The sequence below is a fragment of the Phodopus roborovskii genome, unplaced genomic scaffold, assembly GCF_943737965.1.
Source record: "Phodopus roborovskii unplaced genomic scaffold, PHOROB, whole genome shotgun sequence".
Lineage (NCBI taxonomy): Eukaryota > Metazoa > Chordata > Mammalia > Rodentia > Cricetidae > Phodopus > Phodopus roborovskii.
The window spans coordinates 3,598,637-3,620,415 of NW_026126558.1; the positions used below are offsets into that span (position 1 = coordinate 3,598,637).

Sequence of the window (21,779 nt, forward strand, 5' to 3'; positions counted from 1 at the left end):
CATCACTAAGGCTTCTAACCAGGAGATTCACCATTGTGAGTGGGAATTGCTTCCTTGAATGTCCCCTGTGTCCCCACTACTAAATGTCACCAGATGACAGATGAGTGAGTGAAGGCTGGTGACTGTCCGTTAGAAGATGTGTCCTAGCCGGGCGTTGGTGGCGCACAACTTTAATCCCAGCATTCAGGATGCAGAGGCAGGAGGATCTCTGTGAGTTCGTGGCCAGCCTGGTCTACAGAGTGAGTTCCAGGACAGGCTCCAAAGCTACACAGAGAAGCCCTGTCTCGATAAAACAAAAGATGTGTTTTGTGGCACCCTGTGCCTGATAGATGGGACACCCCCAATGTCCATTCCTACCATGGTGTTGTGTGACTTTCAAGGACCAGAGATTTATGGGAAAGAAAAGGTGAACTGACAGTTTGGTGGAGAGAGTAAGTGGATTTGTAGGATCAATGACCTTCCCAGCCCAGTAATTATCATGTGTTTCCTGTCACTCAATTTCTCCTTAGACACTAGAGACAGTTTAATGACAGGGTGACCTTTGCCACTCCACTGATGGCTAAGATTACTCCAACAGGTCAGAGTGGCTCATTGGGTAACCCCAGGAGTCTCATTCCGTCAGAGAAGGCAGCAACACAGCCTTTGGTGATAACTCAAGGAGCCACACCTCCCCACCCATCCTGCCGAAGGCGCTTTCTACAGAATGGCAGCTTCAGCGTACAGACCCTCATGACACTGACAATGGGAAGCAGCATGAAAAGGCAGAGAGTAAGGGGAAGCAAGATAGGATGGAAGGCTCCACCAGTGCGAAGGGACCATGGTACAGCCTTGTGGCACTTCCTTGGTGACATCGTGCTACAAGAACCGATGCTGCTGTGTCACTTACTCTCCACTGACTCTGCTCTTTTGAATCCCAGAGCACCAGAACTACTTTGGAATAGATGAAAACCTTGGCCCTGTGGCAGTCAGCATCCGGAGGGAGAAGGTGGAGGATCCCAAGGAGAAGGAAGGGTCCCAGTTCAACTACAGGGTGGCCTTCAGGACAAGTGAGGTAAGAGGTGGCTATGGAAAGTTCATCCTCATTGCCACTTCAGTTAAGTTTTAAAAAACCTGATTTTAATGTCAGTCATCTAATGTTTAAGAACTCTTAAAGATGGTCATGTGATCTTTGGTTTTTGGTTTTTGTTTATATATATATATATATATATATATATATATATATATATATATATCTCCATCCTAAGTGAATACTTACAAGCCTGTCCTGGATCTTAAGTGGCCATAGTCTTACCATCACTTTACATAATAGCATGGTAAAGATGGAAGGTTCTGGGGCTGAAACCTGAGGACAGATGTGAGCTACACAGTCCTCACCAGAATTTGGAAATGAATTTAAAACCAAGTGCAGATGATGAGGCAGCCTGCAGTGGGGCTGGCCTCTGACAGGCACACATAACCAGTATGGCCACATGTCCATCCAGTCCACACCATGGCAAAGCAGCTTGTGTATCCAGCTGGCCTCACACTGAGTAAAAATCGAGATCACTGCACACATTGTGCAGCTAAGCAACACACCAACCACCCTAAGGAATCAGGTTCCCCTGTACTTCAGTCTAGGTTCTGTGGCCCGCATAATCAGAGTGGGGTCTATTTGGCAGACCTTCCAGAATGTGCCAGCTGACCACTTAAGTCAGACAGAAAAAAAAGAGGCTTTTCTAATTTCCTTTGCTTCTATATAAGTATGGTGACTCTGTATGTCTCGACTGACATAGGCAGTCGTCCTGGTGCCCTGGGCTCAATGCTGACTCTGTTCATATGGGCTAAGCCCTTTCCTTGAGTGACAGCTTTGGAGATAGACCTGTGCAGACTAAAGTTTAAGATAGTAATTAAATGTAAATAATTGATGAAACCAGCTGTGGTGATGTTTGTCACACTAGTCAATTGCCTTGAGGTCTGTGGACAGTGTGGCTAGTGCAAGTCAGGCTTTATGCGTGCCCAGAGAACACTGCACATATCTGATGTCCCTGTGATCACACTCAGTTCCCATGGCCAGGCAGTAGGATCACTTGTACCGCAGGGCAGTGACTTCTCTATCATGACAGCTTGGAATGGTGACCCAGGTGACTTATATTTACTTTTCTATCGTTGTGAAGACACCATGACCAAAGCAACATAAAAGAAATCATTTATTGGAACTCATGGTTACTAAGGGATTAGAGTCCATGGCCATCATGGTAGGGATCATGGCAGCAAGTGGGCAGGCAAGTATGGCACCATAACAATAGTTAAGAGCTCATATCCTTGATCTACAAGCAGGAGGCAGAGAGCTGACAGAATGGTATGGGCTTTTGAAATCTCAAAGCCTGCCCCAGTGATGTACCTGTTCTAACATGGCCACACCCCCTAATTCTTCCCAAACGGTTCCACCAGCCAAGGACCAAGCATTCAAATATATGCACCAGTAGGGACCATTGTCATTCAGAACACCACACTAGGCTTCCAAGGTATAAAGCAAAACATGAGACTGGGTGCAGTGGTCCCATCTCAGCCACCCACATGCAGCCCCAGGAGTGTTCAGCATGGATATTGAACAGAAGACAAGAACGGAGTAGAAGGGAATGAATAGAAATGGAGAAACAGGAGAAGGAGGATGTACTGTGGGCATATCCTGTGTTCCCTCCTCAGTAACCCTCCCATGGGGTTTCAGAGCTTTGGGGTTAATTGTTTGACTTTGCTCTGTCTTGTTCCTTCATTCTTAGGTTCTCTCTGTTTGCCCTTCCTCTGTGAAGTTGTTCTCGATAAAAGGAATGTTGACTTTATGTTTCAGATGAAGTGTCTTGCTTCCATTTGCTGAACTCTAAGGTCCCTTGTGAATAAGCAGTGACAAGTGCTAACTGAAGTCTCCTTTGTCCCAGCTCACGACTCTGAGAGGAGCTATCCTAGAAGATGCTGTCCCGTCCACAGCCCGGCATGGCACTGCCCGGGGCCTGCCCCTCAAGGAAGTCCTGGAGTATGTTATCCCAGAGCTCAGTATCCAGTGCCTGCGGCAGGCAGCCAGCTCTCCCAAGGTCCCGGAGCAGCTGCTCAAGCTGGATGAGCAAGGGGTGTGTATTGGGTGTGGCCAGAAAGCTCATACAAACTCAGACTATATGCTTGAAAAAGGGACACAAGCGCACGCTCACCTCCCTCAAGAGAAGGTCATACTCTGTTCTTGAACTCAATATCCTCCTGCCTCAGTCTCTCTGGGAGCCAGACATTAGCTCCTCCACCAAGTTCTCGTGTTCTTTCTTTTGAGACAATTTATTGTAAATGTCCCCAAGTAAAGTGCATGGCCCCAAAGACCAAGACCACTCCTGAAAAGTCCATGGAGGGTCCATTTTTCCCAAATCCATATAGTTCAGCTTTGTGGGAGCAGAGTGGCGAGACCACATGACAACTGGCCTGCTGTGTCTTCACAGAGTAAGGCAAGTGATTCATAAGGTCATAAGCCAGGCAGGTCCCGAAGCCATGCGCAGTTTTCTCAGACCTTGGGTGAACACCATCTTAGAATTGGACGCCAGTGAGCTGATTTTGGAGGCAATTGTTTCACTTGCTATCTTCCAGCTTTGTGATGTTGATGTGGCTATATTTTCTGATGATGTTTGGACTTGAGTGTCAGCTGACCTTTCAGTCTTGGAAATCAAGGACTACTGAGAAAAGAGGTTATTTGTTTTACCCCTAAAAGAGATGCAGTTTGCCATCACCCTGCCAGTGTTGTCCTCTTACTCCAGGCACCATTGTTTCTGATTATTTTCCTGAAAGCAAATCTGCCTGTGAGGGCACCAATACAACAACAACAAAAAAAGTTCATATACTTAAACCTTGCTATGGCTCCTCTTGCTTGGTTTCTGTAGCCCTTCTGGTTTCCTGTGATTGGCTCCTGGCTGTCTCACTTCCCTTTAGGACATAGTCAGGGGAGGAGATTCTGGCTTGTTCATTTTGTTTGTTGGATTTTGGTAAGAGAGAGAACACTGTGAAAAACTGAAAAGAAGTTGTAATGTGGAGCCTTGGGGGTTGTGACACATTGTCTCTATAAATTCACATTCCAGCTTCTATAATGCTGTTTTTTTCCTTTTTTAGAAGTGTGTATGTGTGGGTGGGTGTGTGTATGCACCACACATGCTCCTGTGAAAGACAGAGAAGAATGTCAGATACCCTGGAGCTGGAATTATAAGCAGTTATGAGCCACCCCACATAGGTGCTGGGAGTTCAGATTCTCTGAAAGAACAGCAAGTGCTTATAGACAATGGGCCGTCTCTCCAGCCCCCCTTTCCTTTTTGTTTTTTAAAGATTTATTTATTTCTGTGTGTGAATATATACACATTAGAAGAGGGCATGAGGGTCCCTAAAACTGGAGTTAGAGTTGACTCTGAGCCATCATGTGGGTACTAGGAATTAAAGTTGGATCCTCTGTAAGAGCAGCCAGTGCTCTTAACTACTGAGCTATCTCTGCTGCATACATTGCTGTTTTTCCTTCTTAAAGGGACTGTTCTGATTCATACATTAGGGAATCCATAGGTTGGCCTTTAAGAGTTACTTAGTTGGGTCATGATAGCCCCCAAGGGCACAACACATTATAGCGTCTTTGACAAAGTCTATTCTAAAGACCAGCTGCCCTTCCCTTCTTGGCCACATGGCCCAGACACACCAGGTGGACATCAGGTTTGCTCCCCCATAGGTGTCAGGTCCGACCACCAACCGAGCCTGGGAGCTGAGTTGCTGCACATGCAGCAATATTGTCAAGGAAATTCATGGGCTTTCTTTTTTGCTACCTTCATTTGTGTTTAAAACTTGTTGTTAATAATGGCACAGTATCTTAGTCACCGTTCTATTGCTATGAAGAGACACCATGACCAAGGCAACTCAAGAAAGCATTTAATTATGGGCTTTCTTACAGTTATTCCATTATCGTCATAGCGTAAGCATGAGCCATGCAAGCAGACATGATGCTTGAGAAATAGCTGAGAGTTTTACTTTTGAGACCTCAAAGCCCATCCCCAGTGACACACTTCCTCTATCTAAGTCACGGCTCCTAATCTTTCTAGTCCTTCTCAAGTAGTGCCATTCCCTGATGACTAAGCATTCAAATATATAAATCTGTGGGAGCTGTTCTTATTCAAACTACCACCTAAAGCTTCCGGTGTTGGGGACAGAATGGCCAGCCAGTGACCCTGCCCCAGGGGAAGAGATGGCTTAGTCCCCTGCAATCAGTGCATATATCCTGCTCACAGCCCTGAGCTACAGGAGACGTAGCCAAGTGTGTGTCACAGTTCTCATGTCCCAGCACTGGTGATGGGCTGCAGCGGCCATAGCTTAGGATCGGTCAGGTTGGGTTACAGCAGTGGGGAAGGGTTGAGGTCAGCCTGAGGTCAGCAGGTGAGAGACAGAAGGGTGGTCTGGGAAGATGAGAGTTTTACTTATGTATGGCAGTGAGCAACAGAGCCTACGGCTGGCTTCCAGTGGACTAGGAGGAGGAAAAGAGATGGTTTTAGGTTTCTAAAAGAGGCCAGGTGACAATAGGTCACTTCCTGAATCTCATTAGCTTGTTGCCAACTTATAGTGAGTGGTTCTGGGTCCCTAGAAGTTCTCCGATTTCCATCTTGCTGGCAACTCACTGGGGAACAGATGAGGGAGGGATGGTGGTGACAACCCATGCATGAGTACAGCCCTGTTCCTGGACATGTTCTGTGTGTCCCTATATCCATAGACTCTAGATTCTGACTCTGTCATTACATTTTCCAAAGGTCTTGCTTGGTACCTGTGATGTAGGTCTAGTGGTTAAAAACACCATTCCTATTCATTTTGGATCTAGACACAATTTGGTTTTTTGTCTGTTTGTTTTTGTTTGTTTTATTTTCATGTGTGAAAGACAGTGAAATCGGTAGCACAGTGCTGAGCAGGGAGTCTCCCAAGATTTCAATCTCCAGGCATCCATCTTTGCCAGAATAAATTCCCAAGGAATACTATCTATAATTCCACCAGGTGTGGGGAGTCAGGGAATGCATGCCAGTCCATGAAGGGCTCTGCTCTGCAGCTTGAAACCATACCTTTGAGGACACGGGTCTGGCAGTTGGTGGCCTTTCTGTTCTGTAGTTTAATGGTAATGGAGGGAGAAGTACAGAGTACGTGTTTGGAGCTTGTGATGTTAACTTAGACTCACGGAAGTCAACCACCTCTGTCCCTAAAGCTCTGAAGACCCTAAACTGTTTCCTAAGCAACTCAAGGCCAACTGCTTTTCATAAAGAAACAACAAAGAATTTTTAATTATATTTGGTGGTTTTCTTTTCTTTGGGGGAAAATTTTCCTTTTTAGACCCCAATAAAGAATAAGCCCTTAGCACCAGGTACTCTGTAGTTGCTGCATAACTTCTGGAAGCCCACTGTCAAGGCCAAACCCATTATCATCTTTGTGATGAGGGGCTTGTGGCCCACGCTCCCCACCAACCCTGGCATCTGTCAGCAGAGAAAGCTGATTCTGTCATGCTATGGGCACCCATCAAAGAGACAGAGAAACTTCCACAAGCTGCTTAGGTCACCCAGGAAGCACAGTTCGCTCTTACCATGGATAATGAGGTGGCCTAGGATGCTACTCTTGTGTTCTTGCTCCAAGAACTGCCTGTCATTCTGCCTTGTTTTGTTGCTGGAGTTAGCTGTGGGGTTCTATTAGAGGCCAAGTTTCCCATCTCAGTACTGAAGGCTAACACATTATGGGTCCTCATCTGCTGGGAATTGGTGACATCTGAAGGTCTGTCAGTCTCTCAGGCTCAGCTGCTGCTAGGAAGACCAAGGCCACTGCTGGCAGGACTGAGAAGTAGATCTTTTGGCAGGGGGAAGCAATTACTGAAGCTGAATCCAGTTTCTCTCTGGTCCTGGAGGAACCTGGTCATGGTATTTTGGTATTTTGACATGGTATTATTGACTGTGAGGTAGGATTGCTGCAGAAACTATTCGGGGCTGCTGTACATCTTTCTGGAGTAATGTGTCTATAGCCAATGTTTTCTTTTCAAAACAGGCAAATGTGAGAAATGACTATAATTGTACAACCAAACTTACTTTTGTAGAAACAAAACATTTTCTATGCGTGCACATGGATTGCAGTTCTCGCTGGAGTTCTCCTCTTACCAAACCTTAATTTGATTTGATTTCCCTCCTTTTAGCCAACATTTTCTCATGACGTTCAAATAAATTACAGAAGAAAAAGACAAGAGAGCTGGAGAGGGAAAATTTTTCTAAGTCCATGGCCTCTCTGTCTTCTGAACTTGGAAGATTATCCTAATTATGCTGAGAAGTATGTTAGATGAGGCATTTGCTCAGTTGCAGTTTTAGCTTCGTGTCTGAACAGGGCTGCCCACTCTTTCTCAAATCCCATGTGGCTCTGGCCATAGACACTATTTCTTAAAGCTTCTCACTCTTCTCTAGCTGTATCTTGGGGTTTCTGGACTTGGTTCCTATTTACAACGTCTTGCACAATGAGAGTTGCTTTTGGAACTTTTTCCAATATGCTTTCCTGGGAACCAGATCCCAGGCTTCCGCAGCTTTAACTTGGCTAGAAGCGAGCAGGTCTGGAGTCTCTGCCAGGTTCATCATGTTTCCTCTCATTTCAGCTGAGCTTTCAGCACAAAATTGGGATCCTGTACTGCAAAGCTGGGCAGAGCACGGAAGAGGAAATGTACAACAATGAGACAGCAGGGCCAGCCTTCGAGGAGTTCCTGGACCTCCTAGGCCAGAGAGTACGGCTGAAAGGCTTCAGCAAGTACCGTGCACAGCTGGACAATAAGAGTAAGCATGTGTGCAAGTGTGAGTTACAGTGCTTGTGCGGATGGGTATGCCTATAGCCTGGGAAGTTTGTGTTTGTATATGTATGAGTTCCTGTGTTTTTGTGAGTGTATTTTTACGTACTTGTGTATATGAGTAGGCCATGTATTTATATGCATGTTTGTGTGTATTTATATACATATAAAAACAACAGATGACTAGCTTTACAGTCAAAAGTTCAGACACCACCATTTGTTTAAAATATTTATGTATGGTGTATGTGTGTGTACATGTTTGTCTACGTTGTGGAGGGTGCATGCCTGTTTATATGGAGACTAGAGGTCAATGTCAGTCTCCTCCTATATTGTTTTCTGCCTTATGCCTTTTAATTTTTATTTCTCATGTACAACTCTTAATGCACAACACCATGATGGGCATGTGGAGGTAGATCATAGCGTAACTTTGAGCAGTCGGTTTCCTCTTCCATGTCATTGAGGCAGGTGTCTCGTCTCTGATGCTACATGAAGTACCCCAGACTATCTGAGCCCTGTGTGTTGTGGCAGCTCTGTTTCCACCTCCTATCTTGCCATATAAATGCTGGGATTATGGATGCATGAGCCCCATATCCTTCTGGCTTGTGTGGGCTGCAGGGATCAGTCTTGAATTTTCTGGCTTGGGTGGCAATAGGTAGCACCTGCTCACCCATCTCACTGGTCCATCCACTCTACTTTCTAAACAGGGCTTTTCACTGAAACTGGAGCTCCCTGATGAGGCTGCACTGACTGGCCATTCCATCTACCAGATGTGCACTCCTCACCTAGCCTTCTACGTGGGTGCTGCAGATCCTAGCTCACTTCCCTAGCCTCACTTGGCAAGCACTCTATTGACTGAACCATTCCCCCAGCCTCACTTTACCATTTCTTAATGTGTGTTTATGTAGGAAGGAGGTACAGAAAGAAACCATAATCTCCCCTCCTGAGCCCCTGAGTCTGTGAGAGCAGGAAAGCAGAGGCCTGGGGCCCAGCTCCAGGTGGAGAGCTGCTAACAGCTGAGCAGAGTGCCAGAGTTGATCCAGGTTTAAACACGGTGTGGCTTGTGCTGTTCAACCCAAATACCTTTGCAGAAATCACCATTCAAGTGGTAGAGCCCTGATTCTGTGCTTGCCTAACTAACTAGCTTTCTGATTGCTTTGTTTTCAGCGGATTCCACAGGGACTCACTCCCTCTATACTACATACAAAGACTTTGAACTCATGTTTCATGTGTCGACATTGCTTCCGTATATGCCGAACAACAGGCAGCAGGTAAGGCCTCCTGTGTGTATCATAGTATGTGCCCACTCCCATGTCAACCAGCACATCCGTCCAGACTCCCATACACACCATGCAGGTGGGTAAGAGTGAGACTGAGAATTTACATTTGAGCTGTAGGTTGTCCCTTTTAAGCTGATACTCTCTGGCTGTTAATGTAGGCTATCTGAGCTTTTATGGGAAAATTATTGTATTTTTTATTGATCAGGGAACTGAGAAGCTGGCTATATAGAGAACCCCATGTCTACCATATTAATTATGAGAACAGCTGTGTTGACCAGACAGGTTTATTTATAGGAAATATATTAACAACGGTGGGGCCTAAAGCTGTTCTTAGTTGCTGCTCCTCATCAGGGTTTTATTACATTGTTTTAACAACACAATGTATTGACCCTTTGTGTAGGGAGAGGATTCTACTGTGCTGGCAGTCACTCCCCCAGACTTAAGAAGTGTTGAAAGATTAAAAATGCCTAAAACATCACAAAGTAATTAACAGGATGTTTTGTGTTGCTATAAAATGAGTTGAGTTCTTATACTGAAATTGCTAGAATTGATAGCTAATACTGGCAGTGCTGTGGCTACTCCATGCACTTGGGAGTTTGAGGCACATAAGGTGGTCTTGTAGGGTAGCAGTGACACCCCCAGCCCCTTTGAAGGAAGAAGGCTGCTTGTCTGGTGATGATTCCTCTGGAAGGTCATAAGCTACTGGGATGTGATTTGTGGCATTTGTCTTGGAGTTAAGGCAGGACTGAGACACAGTTTTTTCTGAATGCTTACATTCTGGACACCACTCCTGCCTTCCTGTGCACAGAGACCACAGGGTGGCCTGAGAGTAACTTGTCTGAAGAATGAAACAAAATTAATGGCAGAGAATTATCTCTTTTACTTTTTTATTTTAATGTTCTTTATTTGTGTGTGTGTGTGTGTGTGTATGCGTATTTGCTGGGAAGTGGTGTTGCGGATGGTTGTGAGCCACTGTGTGGGCAGTGGAAACCAAAGCGGGGTCACCTGGGAGAGCAACCAGCTGAGCCACCTCTCTGGCCCTGAATTTTCTTGTTTCTTAAACAGTTGTGAAATCCATGAATTGAGTCAAAACTGATAATTTTTTTTCTCAAAGAAGACACCAGCTGCTTCTTTCCCGTCCCACTAGTTCTAAACCGCAAAGTTCCCTCAGCTAGGACTCTTAGCTCAGTCCTTGACCTTCCTGAGTGATCCACAGCTTTTCTAGTATTTATTGTTCCTCCTTCATCTTTGGAAGATCTAACCCGAGATTCCTGGGATTACTAGCCTTTACTGCCAGGCCCAACTGTGGGCCCCTAAGCAGTGTCATGTGCAGTGTGCCCAGGTTTTATTGTTACTACTATTTTATAATCCCATAGGTGTGGCTCATGGGTATTTTTAGATGACTAAATTTCATGTTGGTTTTGTCCCCATTCCTAAAGATCTATTGTGTAAAAGTAAGGCCTAGATGCCTAATCATTTTGGTGACTTTTTTCACCTGGCATTTGGTAGACTTTGCTGATTTCAAGCTGCTGACAGAATACTCTGGTTATAGAGAAGCTGTGGCACTCTCTGATTATGGGCATGGGTATTAAAATTTTGCCACAGGCTCTCCTGACTCTTCACAGTTTTCTCATCCTGCAAATAATGCCCACAAACTTAATAACAAGAGCAGAAAAATCTGAAGGGTCAATCCCTTGGTGACTGCCTTGGGACTCAGCCCAGCTGGAACCTCAACTCTGCCTACATACACCCTGGTCTTATTAGCACCAGAGTGTTTGTAACTTGTTAACTGGTCTAGGCTTGTCCTCAGAGGATCTGATATGGAGTGTTTGTTCCTGTAATAAATCAATCAGGGAGCTGCTTGTTGAGGTAGTAAAACCCCAGGAGCATTCAGCAGGCCTGAGCCCCTTCCCACAGGGGAAGCCTTACTGGCCTACGGACCATAGATGCCCCTGGACCCCACATCTCTACACAAGATAAGTTCACACTAGTCTCTCCTAAGGCTGTGTTTCCTGTGTGCCCTTTCCCTGAACAAACCACAGCTCAGCCAGCATGTGATGTCATCATCAAGAACTTCACACCTCACCTTGACAGAGACACCCTTTCCCCAGAGTAGGCTCATAAAAGAGGAGAAAGCAGGGTGTCTGGTACATAGCAGCCCTTTTTTTCTTAGCACATATGTGAAGTTCAAGTGGCCCTAACTGGAAGGGGCATCAAGCCCTGTGAATTACCTCAGGAGTGACCAAGCCCTTGGGGTTTTGGTGTTATGCTCATAGTGGACTTAGAAGGTTCAGTGCTTAGGCTGGGCTGGACTGTGTTAGACTGGCTACAGTCGCTGCTGTGAAGAGTTTTGCACCTCATGGCTCCTGGTTGCTATAGCTGATGAGCACTTGAGTCCTACAGCAGCCTGGCTTGTTTAGTGTCATCTGAGCAGATCACAATTATGCCCGTGTTCCTCTCTGACTGACATTTTCTGGCAGGATAAAGCACAGAGATGGCTCTGTGGTTTGCTTCTTCTTCGCTAGTGTAGGAATGACAGCAGCTTGAGTATTGCTGTGGAAGCTGAGGGCTGGGCTAGCCCTGTTTTCATCTCGGCCTTGTCAGAAAGGCACTGAAAATCTACACTCTGTCCTGTGTCTTCATCTTTACTTGTGGCTATCACCGCTTGGCTCATTTGTACATTTACTCTTGCTGTTGGTAAAGTGTGGTCATATGAGATGGTAAATCAGTTTGAAACATCAGTTAAGTTTGAGGACTTGCTGATGGGAACCAAGAACTACCAGCCACTGGCTTGTGTGCTCCTGTGGGGAGCAGAAAAGACTGTCTATGGAAATACAGCTGTGTTTAACTGTATGGAAGCTGTCTGCCTCTGTTTGTTTGTTGGTGCTTTGGGACAGGGTCTTGCCACATGCTCATAGATCAGTATCTGTGTACCACCGTGATTGCTCTGGACTCCCATGGTACAGAGCCCCTGCCCAACCTTTGGTTCTCTTAGTTCTGTCTTTGCCATCACTCTTAAGACATCCTGTCCTTTGGAAACTATAAATGAATGATGTGTAGGTCGGAAGGGCTGCTGTGTTCTATATACCATAGCTATGTCCACCACAGCACCAGGCCCATTTCTTTTTAATAGTTGTTTCATTCCTGACCTTCTTAAGTCTGGTCACAATATATGAAAATAAGTTTTCCAGGTATCAGGAAAGAGGGAAGAACTGATTTTGCCTAATGTAGTTTTACTCTCTCTCTCTCTCTCTCTCTCTCTCTCTCTCTCTCTCTCTCTCTCTCTTTCTCTCTCTGTGTGTGTGTGTGTGTTTTGTTTTGTTTACATGAATTTGAATAGATACATTTTACTTAGAGGAGTATCAAAGTCTGTTAAAACTACGAAATTGAAAAGGGAGGTTAAGTAGATCTGCTACTATGTATTAATTTATGTTTCAAAATTTCTTTCTCTGGCAGTACAGTAATTTCCCTGTGCTCAGAGATTTAACCACAGGATATAAATAGGACTCTTCCAAGCTGTGATCATGGATCTCACTGGCCTATGGAGGACTGTCTCTTAAGGAGGAGCATTTCATTTTCACTTCCTTGCCTCTTTATGTGTTAAGTTAAAAGCCAGGGAGCTAGCTCACTGTGGATCCTTTTTACTTCTGAGTTTAAAAGGTTTGAAAAGTTGAACTTGCTGTCCTGGGCAGTGAAACGTGTTCTGTAGATGCCAAATAAACTCAAGGGCAAGGTTGTATTCTTTGTTGTTGCCAGTGAAGGTTGGGGGGTTACTGCTGGAGATGGGCCCAGGCCCTGCAGTGATTGCAACAGCTCCTCAGTGGGTGACTGGCTGCATCTGAGGTGGGTGGGGCCCACTTCTATGCTGCTTGCTTGTACTTGTGGAGGGTCTTGGCATGTGGTCACAGGAAGGTGAATGTGGGTTTATGCAAAGTATAAGGAACGTGGGGTGGGTGCCTACTTACTTGGTAATGGGCATGCCTTTGGAAGGCATTGGGAAGTCAGGAAGCCAGTCAGTATTCCTCCCATCTTTGGAAAGACCACGACCTATTTAGGAATGTGAACCAGTCAGTGAAAGAGAGTGGCACCTGGGTGACCTAGGTATGAGGGTGGAGTGGAGATGCAGCTTTGACAGGCTTCTCACTAATGTGTGTTTATCATAACACACAGCTTCCAATGTTTCAGTCCATGGTCACTTGGCTCTGTGTCTCTGGTCTGTGTAGTTAGGTAGGAGGGCATGTCAGAGGAAAGCTATGCACCTCATAGCATCTGGGAGGCTGGAGGAAGGATTCAAGATACAGCCCTCTAGGGCAGCCCCACAGTGTCCTGCTTCCTCCAACCAGGTCCAGTTTCCTCATTTTCACCCCTTCCAAGTAGCATTCTCTGTTATAAGTCCTTCCATAAATTTATCCACTGGAGGTTAGAGCCCCCTGTGAGCACTGCCACATGAGGACTGAGATTTCCTGCATGAGGTTTTGGGAGACATTTCAGATCCCAGCCTCAGGAGCAGAGAGATCTGTCCAGGTAAGGTGTGCCAAGGCCTCAACACGGTAACTGTCTGGAAGAGCTCGGAGTGAGAAACATTCTTGCCAGAAGTGATGTCAGAAGCAGCTCTGGCTTCCTCCTCTCCCCTGGACATTTCAGTTTTTTAAGGTTACAAAAGATTGGGTTTCCTAGCCACTAGTGTAGTAGAATTCTGGACTCATTAATTAATATGGATTGTATCAAAAAGCCAAGTTTCAGATAATTAGTTTGAAGACCTATGCTACCCAAAGAGACAACCTCCTGGTTTTCTTGCAGAAATGGAAGCCAGCATGGGAGCCTGAGGTACAAGCCAGGGCTGTGTGTGCAGTAGGTCACCCCTCTTCTAAGTTGAAGTACTTAAACCATAACATATCTTACAAATATACTGAGAACTAGTGTGCTATTTTAGAATGAAAGAAATAGCTGGATAAAAATAAAGGGAGATTAAAATAGAAACAGATTTCTAAGTAAAAAGAATAGCTGGGGACGTAGCCAAGGGTAGCCCACTTTTCCCTCCCAGGTGTCATGCTCTCTCTGATGACCTTGAGTATTTTAGATATTTAGGGTCTTCTGCTTGTGGCACCCAGCTAACAATATGCCCAAGGCCATTGGAACCCAGGAAGGGGCTCTGTCCCTGCTCCTTCCTCAGTGGAGAGTGAACAGGTTGTATTATTAGTGTATTTTGTGTTACTCTGGGTGTTCCCTTCCCTACACAGCTTCTGAGGAAGAGGCACATTGGGAACGACATTGTCACCATCGTCTTCCAGGAGCCTGGTGCCCTCCCATTCACCCCCAAGAACATCCGCTCACACTTCCAGCATGTCTTCGTCATAGTGAAGGTGCACAACCCCTGCACAGAAAACGTGTGCTACAGGTGAGTCTGTGGCCCTACCTCCCATCTGGTGTTCTGTTCTTCTTCTGGACCCATAACTACCTAACCTCCTCCCTCTGGTAGTCCCTCCTCCCCCCCTTTCCATTGTGTAGCCCAGGCTGGCCAAGAGCTCAACCTGCCTGATAATATTTTTTATTTATTTTTGGTAGTGCTGGGGATTGAAACAGGCTTTGTGTATGCTAGGCATGTATCTACCACGGAGCTTCATTTGCTAGTCATCCTCATTCTAATTATATTTTTGCAACTAGTAATCACCTCCCTCCCATGAGAAAGGAAGGGCTGGATGTACAGAGTAGTGGGGTTCCATTTTCTGCTTTCCTGAGAGACTGAACCAGGGCCCATGGCTGACACCAGCCTCCTGTTCAGGAAGTGAATGGCAGGGAAAATCCAAGAGACTCCCAGGCAGGGCCACTGAGACCCAGCACCTACACTTGCTTTGATGCCTTTAAGGCCTGTGTATGCTGCAGAACCCCAAGACCATCTTCACTAGGCTTGCTTTGAGTCCTGGATCCTATCTGGGGCTTTGTCTTAGAGGTGTGTGTGTGTGTGTGTGTGTGTGTGTGTGTGTGTGTGTGTTGATAGGAGCGTCCCTGCCTTAGTGCTTGTATTGGGTATATGTGTGTTTCTTTATTTTTCTTTTTTGTTTTTTTGTTTTGTTTTTTCAAAACAGGGTTTTTGTGTAGGTAGCCCTGGCTGTCCTGGAATTCCCTCTGTAGACCAGGCTAGCCGTGAACTCAGAGATCCACCTGCCTCTGCCTCCCGAGTGCTGGGATCAAAGGCATTCACCAACCACACCCTATTTATTTATTTATTACTTATTTATTTATTTTTCTTAACTTTTCCATTTTCATTGTATTCTGGGGAGGGTCCACATGTACGTGTGTGTGTCTGTCTGTGCATGCATATAGAGGTTAATGTCAGGAGTCCTCCTCAGTGGCCCTTCTCCCTTTTTCACTGAGACAGGATCTCTCAGTTAAGCCCAGAGCTCACTGATATGATTTCTGGGGATCTGAACTCTGGCCCACAGGTTTATGCAGCAAGTACTTTAACCACTGAGTTTCTTTACTTTCCTTATCCTTCGGTTTCTTATCTTAACATTGAAGGCTCACACACCTACTGGGGAAATGGTTATGCAGCATGAATAACTTAAATTGAGCAAAAAGATGCCACTAGTCCTTGTGGACAGCAAAGCCCTGGGAAGGTAGAGCTCCTGCTCCACAGGCAGGACACCAGTGTGAGCACTGTAGCCCTACCTCATGTGTAACCCATTTGAAAATACTCTGGAAACCGCTAGTTCTTAGCTGGCTTTGCCTCCTAGTCAACTTGCAAGTCATGAGGAATCCCTGGCTCACTGTGAAGGATCTACTTCATGAGACCTGGAGTAAAACACAAGGTCACTTTCCCCAGGTAATGACTGTGGATGCACCTCTGGCCTGGCTAGGCCACTGCCCTACATTAAGAAAGGGTAGTAGAGAGAATATGTAATGTGTACTCTATATAAACACTGTGCTTAGAGTGGGTGGTATTTGTGCAAACATGGTAAGTCACATCTTCAGGAGTTTCTGAAACCCTCCTCAGGAATAGGCCAAGACTATAGCTTTATTGGTTTTGATACTGATTTTTTGATGCTATTTTTAGTCAAAGCAAACATTTTGGTTACTTTTCTTGTTACTGTGACATCATAGCTGACAAGCACCTTGAGGTTTAAGGACTTATTTTGGCTCACAGTTTCCATCTGTCTTAGTCAGGGAGGTATGGCAGGGTGTCCTCATACCTTGGTGTCCCACAAGCAGAGTGCTCTGGCTGAAGGCAAAGATGTCATCTTTAAGGCCTGCCCCCAATGGTGGATATCTACCAACTAATGTCCATGTCCGCAAGTTCCTCACCTCTTTGAGCAGTCCCAATAGCTGGGGACCAAGTATTTAAACATATGAGCCTACAAGGACATTTCCCATTCAAACCACAGCAGGTATTTGTAAGTACTTCTGGCCTTTATTCTTGCATCATGGCCTGTCTTCTGTTCTACGGTGATTTGTTAGTACAAAATACTTTGGAGGCAGGTATAAATTTTTTTCTTTTCTTTTCTTTCTTTTTTTTTTTTTTTTTTTTTTTTTTGGTATTAATTAAATGACTGTAGGAGGAATGTTTTTCTAAACCAGCATATATCTTTTATAGAGCATAGCACTTCTCATTGTTTTTCTGTATAGACAATGGAATATTTCAGTTCTTTTGAAATTTATTGACTTTTAAGAAATCAGAATGTAGCCACTGATTTAATATTTACTGGTTTGATTCTAATGAAAACCGGGAGAGTGCCTCAAATATTTGGCAGTGTCGCATCAGGTCCATCGATTCCCCTTAAAATTAGAATAAGTGTCTGCAAAATAGATGGGCTAACTAGCAAGTGTGGGAGCCTGTCACCTTAAAGAAGGGAAGTGAGAGCCATGACTCATTTCATTTTTCTTTCTTTCTCAGCGTTGGCGTTTCCAGGTCAAAGGATGTCCCTCCCTTCGGTCCCCCAATCCCCAAAGGTGTAACTTTTCCAAAGTCAGCCGTGTTCCGGGACTTCCTTTTAGCCAAAGTAATCAATGCAGAAAATGCAGCTCATAAGTCAGAAAAATTCCGAGCCATGGCTACTCGAACAAGACAAGAATACTTGAAGGATTTGGCTGAGAACTTTGTCACAACCGCCACAGTGGACACTTCTGCAAAATTCAGCTTCATCACCCTGGGTGCAAAGAAGAAGGAGCGAGTAAAACCAAGGAAGGATGCACACTTGTTCAGCATCGGAGCCATCATGTGGCATGTGGTGGCAAGGGACTTTGGCCAGTCAGCAGACATTGAGTGTCTGCTTGGGATCTCTAATGAGTTCATCATGTTGATAGAGAAGGACTCCAAGAATGTCGTGTTTAACTGTTCCTGCAGGGATGTGATTGGCTGGACTTCTGGGTTAGTGAGCATCAAAGTCTTCTATGAAAGGGGAGAGTGTATCCTGCTGTCTTCAGTGGATAACTGTTCCGAAGACATCCGAGAGATAGTGCAACGGCTCGTAGTAAGTATGGCTGTGTCCCCCACTGTCTGTGTTCAACCTCACAGTCCCAGCAGGTTGTAAGGAGAACTCCCCCTGTGATTCCAGGGCTTGGACAGTCAAGAGTGCTGGGTTCTTTTATTTGTTTGTTTGTTTGTTTGTTTGTTTTATTTATTTTTGAGACAACATCTCTTGTTCAGGCCAGTTTTGAACTCACCATGTAGCCAAGGGTGACCTTGAACTTGTAATCTACCTGTCTCCTTCACCTCATGAGTGCTGTGATTACAGCTGTGATCTGCCATATCTAGTTTTATATGGTGCTAGAGATCACACCCAGGGTCTCATGCTTGGTAGCCCTTCTCTCTCCAACTGAGCCGCATTCCAGCCCTACTGGTTGTGTTTTTAATGAGAGTCAATGACCACAGTGGTGAAAAAACACCCACAGCCACATGATGAGAAAAGCTGAGCCAACTTCAAGTGAACCATTTCTGTAGTAGTTGAAGAAAAGCCGGGACAATTATTTAAATATTTTCTAAGTTGTGTGATGGACACAACACACCTTAAAAAAACACAGAATTGCTGTTTGCAAGCAACTGGGTTCTCTCTCCTTATCCCTTTGTACATACTTATATAACAAATGTTTTAATTTAAATGTTAGGTTAAACATGTTAATCTCTTGTACTTCACAAAAGTGGGCATTAAATTAGAAAAACCTACAAAAGAAAATGACCAAAGTCATCATCAAAAGAGACTTCTAAAAAAGATGGGATTCTTTTAAGATCCTGGGATTGGGCGGGGCAGACAGGTCAGCTAGTAAAGCGCTGGCCATATAAACATGAGGACCTGAAGTGCATCCTGAGCACATGTGGAAATAGGTGTGGTGCCATGCACTAGTAATCCCAACACTGAAGAAGCAGAGACAGGGGAATGAATGCCTAGGGGCTGCTGGCCAGCCAGCTTGCCTAATCCAGGTTATAATAATACTGATATAATAAAAAGGCTTGATTGCAAAACTCAAGGTGAACATCTCCTGAGAAATGACACCTAAGATTGACTTCTGGCCTCTATACACATACATGTACACATGCACACACACATATCAAGACCTAGTCAGGCAATGGTAGTGCACGCCTTTAGTCCCAGCACTCAGAAGACAGAGGCAGGTGGATTTCTGTGAGTTTGAGACCAGCCTGGTCTACAAAGCAAGTTCTAGGGCAACCAGAGCTGTTACTCAAGAGAAACCCTGTCTCTAAAAAAAAAAAAAAAAAAAAAAAAAAAGCTGGGATCTTGCCATGTAACCCAGTAACCCAGGCTGTCTCAAGTTTACAGTATATCCCAGACCAGCTTCAAACTTGAAATCCTCTTGCCTCAGCCTCCCAAGAGCTAGGATTGCAATTGTGTGCCACCATGGCTTAATATGATTTTTAAAACTCCAACCCCCTGCATTGTGCCAAAGATGTAAAACAGTCACATTTTTGTTTTAACAAAGCAAAATTCAGATTTTCTTTGGGTGTGTGCAGTAGAGCAATAGCAGTAAATTTACTGTTTGGGTTGCTTGGTGTAATACAAGAACAAAGCATGTCTTGGCCATAAAACATCTCTTTATTAACTCCTTTCCCAAGGAGGATGTATCACATAGTCAACTGAGACTCATTAAAAAGGGATATGGATAGCACTTCCTGTCCTTTCTTCCCACAGAGGGTGAGTCTCTCTTTTATTATGAGAAGGCTGGTGTGAGAGATAGTAAAATCAATTAGCATCGGTTAGTGTTGGAGTGGCTACAGTCATTGCAGACATTGTCACATGAGATCGTTGTGCTGAAGGTGGTAAGGACACCACTTATTTGTAGATGGTGAGCCTACTGTCTGTTGCCTTTGGTACAGAGTACAGCCAGAACTGTACATTGGGCATAAATGAGGGGAAGAGAGTTCACTCCCAGAGGGACCTTGGGTGTGCTGCCTGGGTCTTGGAAAGGCATCCTCAGAAGAGCCTTGTCACATATTCAACTTCTGAATAGATTTTGAGTAAAGACCCGACATTTGTGTTGTCGGGTGTGCCTCACAAATTATGTAGCTGATCCCAGGTACATGGATGGGAGACTGCCCTTTTCCCACAGTTATTGAGTCTGCATAAGTAAGTATATAGGGCACTCCAGAAACAGGAGACTCTTGGTCTGACTTCAGGGATGTCTGAAAGCAAGAAACAATGATAATGAAGGGGAGTAAGTCAGAAGCGAAGCCTGGCCACTGTACTTCATCCTGGTACCTCACAGTGAGCTTCAGGTAGTGTTTGCTTTCACATCTTCCAGCACACAGGCTCCTTAGATGCCCTCTGTGTTAGGGCTGCTTGAAACAAAGCTGAAAAAGAGGTGAAGAAAATATCTGTCAAGGTTGGACACTATGGAATTGCTCTGTTAACAGTTTGAAATTAGTTCAGATCATTGAAAACGTGAACCTTTTGAAATTTCACTCCTAACTGACACAAGTGTTCCCTTTCTGCTGAGTCCCCAGCATCATGCTGGCCTGGAAGAAGCCAATTGGCAGTGTGTGCATTTTTTGTAACCATGGAAACCTAGACCAGATGCTGATGCAGGGAGCAAGCCACAGCTCCCCAGCTGTACTCACAGCCACGGGGCTCGTTAATAGGAATGTGTGCATTCAGAGCCAGGTTCCTGGAAACGGAGAATTTACTGAACTGAAACTCCATACACTGCCCCAGGGTTTTGGGGATGGGGGATGATACCTCCCAACTTGAAATTTCCCACAAAAAAATGATGTCATCATCTTCAAATGATGTTTAATGAGCCATGTTTTCCTTTCATGGCGTTGCAAGCCACATTCCATCAGTGCCTCAGAGGGTTACCGGGACTAATTACCTTACTTGCAGCACCAAGCTGCTGAACTGGCTCCTTCATGTGCTTCTTGGGGTGCCATGTAGACTCATAGTCTGCCAGAGGGGGGTCACTGGAACTGCCTGGGGTGACCCTTTGTCTCCAGGGCATAGAAGAGAGAAGGAAAGGTGGTTGAGGAACAGAGGACCCCTCTGCCACCTGTCAGCCCCACATTGATCAAAAGGGCCCTTGGTAACAGATAGAGATGGGTAGTCACACTCAGAAGGCCTGGCGGGACAAACTAGGAAGTCTGCAGGCCAGTTCATGGAAGACAGTTAAGGGTTTTCTCACAGTCAAGTCTCCCTGGGCCCTTCCTAAGCACAGGTGCAGTCACTGAGTGTGAGATCAGAAGTACTTTGAGCCATGTTTTGTTGTTTTCTTTTGAGTTAGATAAAAGAATCCAGTAGGCCTTAGAATTTGATGGTTGAGACAGAACAAGATCATCTCGTTCTGTTTCTTCTATCTAGAAGAGTAGAATCCAGTGCTTCAGAGCCCTGTTGTTGTCAGGGAGTGGAGGGAAATGCACAGCACATGCAAAGCTCACAGACTGCAGGTCTGTGACTTCTCAAGATTCAGACTGTGCACCATGCAACCGGTGGTCTGAACACTGAAACTAGGGCTTGCTCTCTGTCAAAGGCAATCATGGTGAACGCTAGATTCAGGAACAGGGGGGTGGCTGGGTTAGAGCTGTGTGGGTCCCAATAGGGTCCCATGAAAGCCAGAGAGAAAGATCAAACCTATGTAACAGCTTCTTTCCCCCTTAGATAGTGACAAGAGGCTGTGAAACTGTGGAAATGACCCTGAGGAGGAATGGGCTGGGCCAGCTTGGCTTCCATGTGAACTTTGAAGGAATTGTTGCCGATGTAGAACCTTTTGGTTTTGCCTGGAAGGCAGGCCTTCGCCAAGGGAGCCGCCTCGTAGAGATCTGCAAGGTGGCTGTGGCCACCCTGACCCATGAGCAGATGATTGACCTACTGCGGACATCCGTGACTGTGAAAGTGGTTATCATCCATCCCCATGAGGATGGCTCTCCCCGCAGGTAAGACCAGCTAGGTAGTGTGCTTTGATACATTCCTGAGTGAGTGCCTGCAGGATCCTCAGAGAGCCAGTCAGATGTCTCTGTGGATCACAAGAGCTTTCGATGGGCAGGTGCTGTGCAATCACTGACAGCTTGTGACTCTAAGAGTGTCATGGTATACTGACCCAGTGACAATGAGTTACTACGGACCAGGGGATTGGTCCATTTGATTCACCTGGCCTATGGAGACTTGAGTGTATGCAGCACAGCCTCCACAGCCTGCATACCTCAAGTTGGGATGATTAGTTAACTAGATGGATAG

At 45.4% G+C, this 21,779-nt stretch overlaps 1 protein-coding gene across 2 annotated transcripts in view; it reads left to right on the top strand.

The window, feature by feature from the left end:
* The window catches only part of Sipa1l2 (signal induced proliferation associated 1 like 2), a 160,690-nt gene that overhangs the window by 90,219 nt on the left and 48,692 nt on the right, over positions 1 to 21,779 (top strand). For both annotated transcript variants that reach the window (XM_051201622.1, XM_051201623.1), the window contains exons 4-10: positions 918 to 1,051; positions 2,916 to 3,104; positions 7,643 to 7,817; positions 8,993 to 9,096; positions 14,346 to 14,503; positions 16,997 to 17,573; positions 21,204 to 21,478. In XM_051201622.1, the coding sequence (XP_051057579.1) occupies positions 918 to 1,051; positions 2,916 to 3,104; positions 7,643 to 7,817; positions 8,993 to 9,096; positions 14,346 to 14,503; positions 16,997 to 17,573; positions 21,204 to 21,478 (1,612 nt within the window). The remainder of the gene's footprint in view (positions 1 to 917; positions 1,052 to 2,915; positions 3,105 to 7,642; positions 7,818 to 8,992; positions 9,097 to 14,345; positions 14,504 to 16,996; positions 17,574 to 21,203; positions 21,479 to 21,779) is intronic.